This window comes from Eimeria tenella, genomic scaffold, assembly GCF_000499545.2.
Source record: "Eimeria tenella Houghton genomic scaffold, Eth_scaff4422, whole genome shotgun sequence".
NCBI lineage: Eukaryota > Apicomplexa > Conoidasida > Eucoccidiorida > Eimeriidae > Eimeria > Eimeria tenella.
In genome coordinates, this window is record NW_013545348.1 from 1 (window position 1) to 1,862 (window position 1,862).

At 54.5% G+C, this 1,862-nt stretch overlaps 1 protein-coding gene across 1 annotated transcript; it reads left to right on the plus strand.

Moving 5' to 3' along the window:
- Positions 1–931: 931 nt before the first annotated feature.
- ETH_00040555 (OTU-like cysteine protease domain-containing protein, putative) lies at positions 932–1,692 on the plus strand (the record flags this gene model as incomplete). Its single annotated transcript, XM_013380082.1, has 3 exons — positions 932–991; positions 1,097–1,367; positions 1,552–1,692. Coding segments are annotated over 3 exons (472 nt in total), but the record flags the coding sequence as incomplete, so codon positions are not given.
- Between the last annotated feature and the right edge of the window lie 170 nt (positions 1,693–1,862).

Below are 1,862 nucleotides of genomic sequence, written 5' to 3' on the forward strand. Positions count from 1 at the left end.
CTGCTGCTGCTGCTGCTGCTGCTGCAAAGCTGGGGCGGCTGTAGCAGCAGCAGCAGCAGCAGCTGCTCCTACTGCTGCAGCAGAATAAGTTCTGCCGCGGCAGCAGGCCACCAAAGGCCTCTGCAGGGCCCCTGCAGTCTGCAGGGCAGACAGAACCCCCCGCATGACGAAACCCTAAACCCTAAACCCTAAACCCTAAACAACTGCAGGCCCGAAGTTTACTTGTCAATGTTTCCCAGCCAAGGCAAAGAAGTCTGAAAAGATAGGCATGCTTGCTTTGGATCGTTGAAAGGGCTGTAAACCCTAAACCCTAAACCCCAAACCCTAAACCCTAAACCCTAAACCCTAGGCCCTAAGCTGTAGGGAGTTGAAACTGAACCCTCGGCACGAGCCGTGTCCATTTATTTACTCAGGACATTTGCCCATGGAAGGGACTTGTGTAAAAATTTAGGGTTTAGGGTTTAGGGTTTAGGGTTTAGGGTTTAGGGTTTAGGGTTCAGGGTTTGGCGTGCTGGCGTGGGGCCCCCCGTGGACCTCCGTCGGCTGAGAGTCACCGTAAGAACTTAGGGTTTAGGGTTTAGGGTTTAGTTTAGGGTTTCGCATTTAGGGTTTTATTGACGTTTCATTTTCGTTTTTTGTATGTTTTTCTGTGATTTTGTGACAGTCGGCGTTACCCCTAAACCCTAAACCCTAAACCCTAAACACTAAACCCTCAACGCTGACGGTCCTGCCAAGTGCCGGAACCCCTGCCTCTATCTCTTCTCAAGTTTCTCCTTTTTAGGGTCTAGCGGCTCTTTTCTAGGATTTAGGGTTTAGGGTTTCCGCGGTCCTTCTCCCGGCGAGGCCTCCGGGCTGTTGTCTGCAGCCAACCCCAAACCCTAAACCCTAAACCCTAAACCCTAAACCCTGAAGTGGGCTCTCTGCCTCCATAATGGAAGGGTCTTTGCCGAGCCGCGGGAAGCTGCTGCAGCAGCACAAGGCGGAGCTGCGCGTGCGTGGAAACCCCAAACCCTAAACCCTAAACCCTAAACCCTGGTCTGTCTGCGGCTGCCTAGGGTATAGGGTTTAGGGTTTAGGGTTTAGGGTTTGCGCGCAGGTGCTGAGGACAGAGGCGAAGAGGGTTTGCGCTAAAGCCAAATCAAAAGAAGAAAGAGCAGCAGCAGAAGCAAAATATTCGTTGCTGGAGCAGCAGCTGCTGCAGCAGCAGCACCAGCAGCTGCAGCAGCTAGCAGAAGCAGCAGCAGCAGACTCAGATGTAGACTCGAACAAGGCGGAGGCGCTGCAAGCTGCTGCTGATGCAGCAGCAGCAGCAGCAGCAGCAGCAGCAGCGCCTAACCCTAGCTCCCCCCCAAACACCCCAACTGCAGGTGAACTCTAAACCCTAAACCCTAAACCCTAAACCCTAACCCTAGTCCGCGAGATCTAGCCCGAATCACTTGGTGCCCGCGTGCTGCTGCGTGCCCCGCGCATCGAGCAAAAGGCGTGGGGCACAGGGCCGAGGGTTTAGGGTTTTGTAGGGTTTAGGGTTTAGGGTTTAGGGTTTGGCTGCAGAAAAAGCAGTGCTTGAAACTCTCGAGGGCCTTTCTCTCTACAAAACCACCGAAGGCCGCAAACCCTCGAAGGCGCAGCGGAGGAGAGAAAAGAAACAGCAGGAAAACAGAGAGCGCGAGCGCGTTTTTGAAGAGGCCCGCGGTAGGGTTTAGGGTTCAGGGTTTAGGGTTTAGGGTTTGGGGTTTAGGGTTTGGGGTTTGGGAGGGAGGGTTTGGTTGCGCTTGCTCTGGTTCTCAGCGCAGAAGCGCCAGCAGCAGCACAAGTAGAAGTAGTAGGGGCAGCACAGCTGCTGCTGCGGCAGCAGCAGGCGC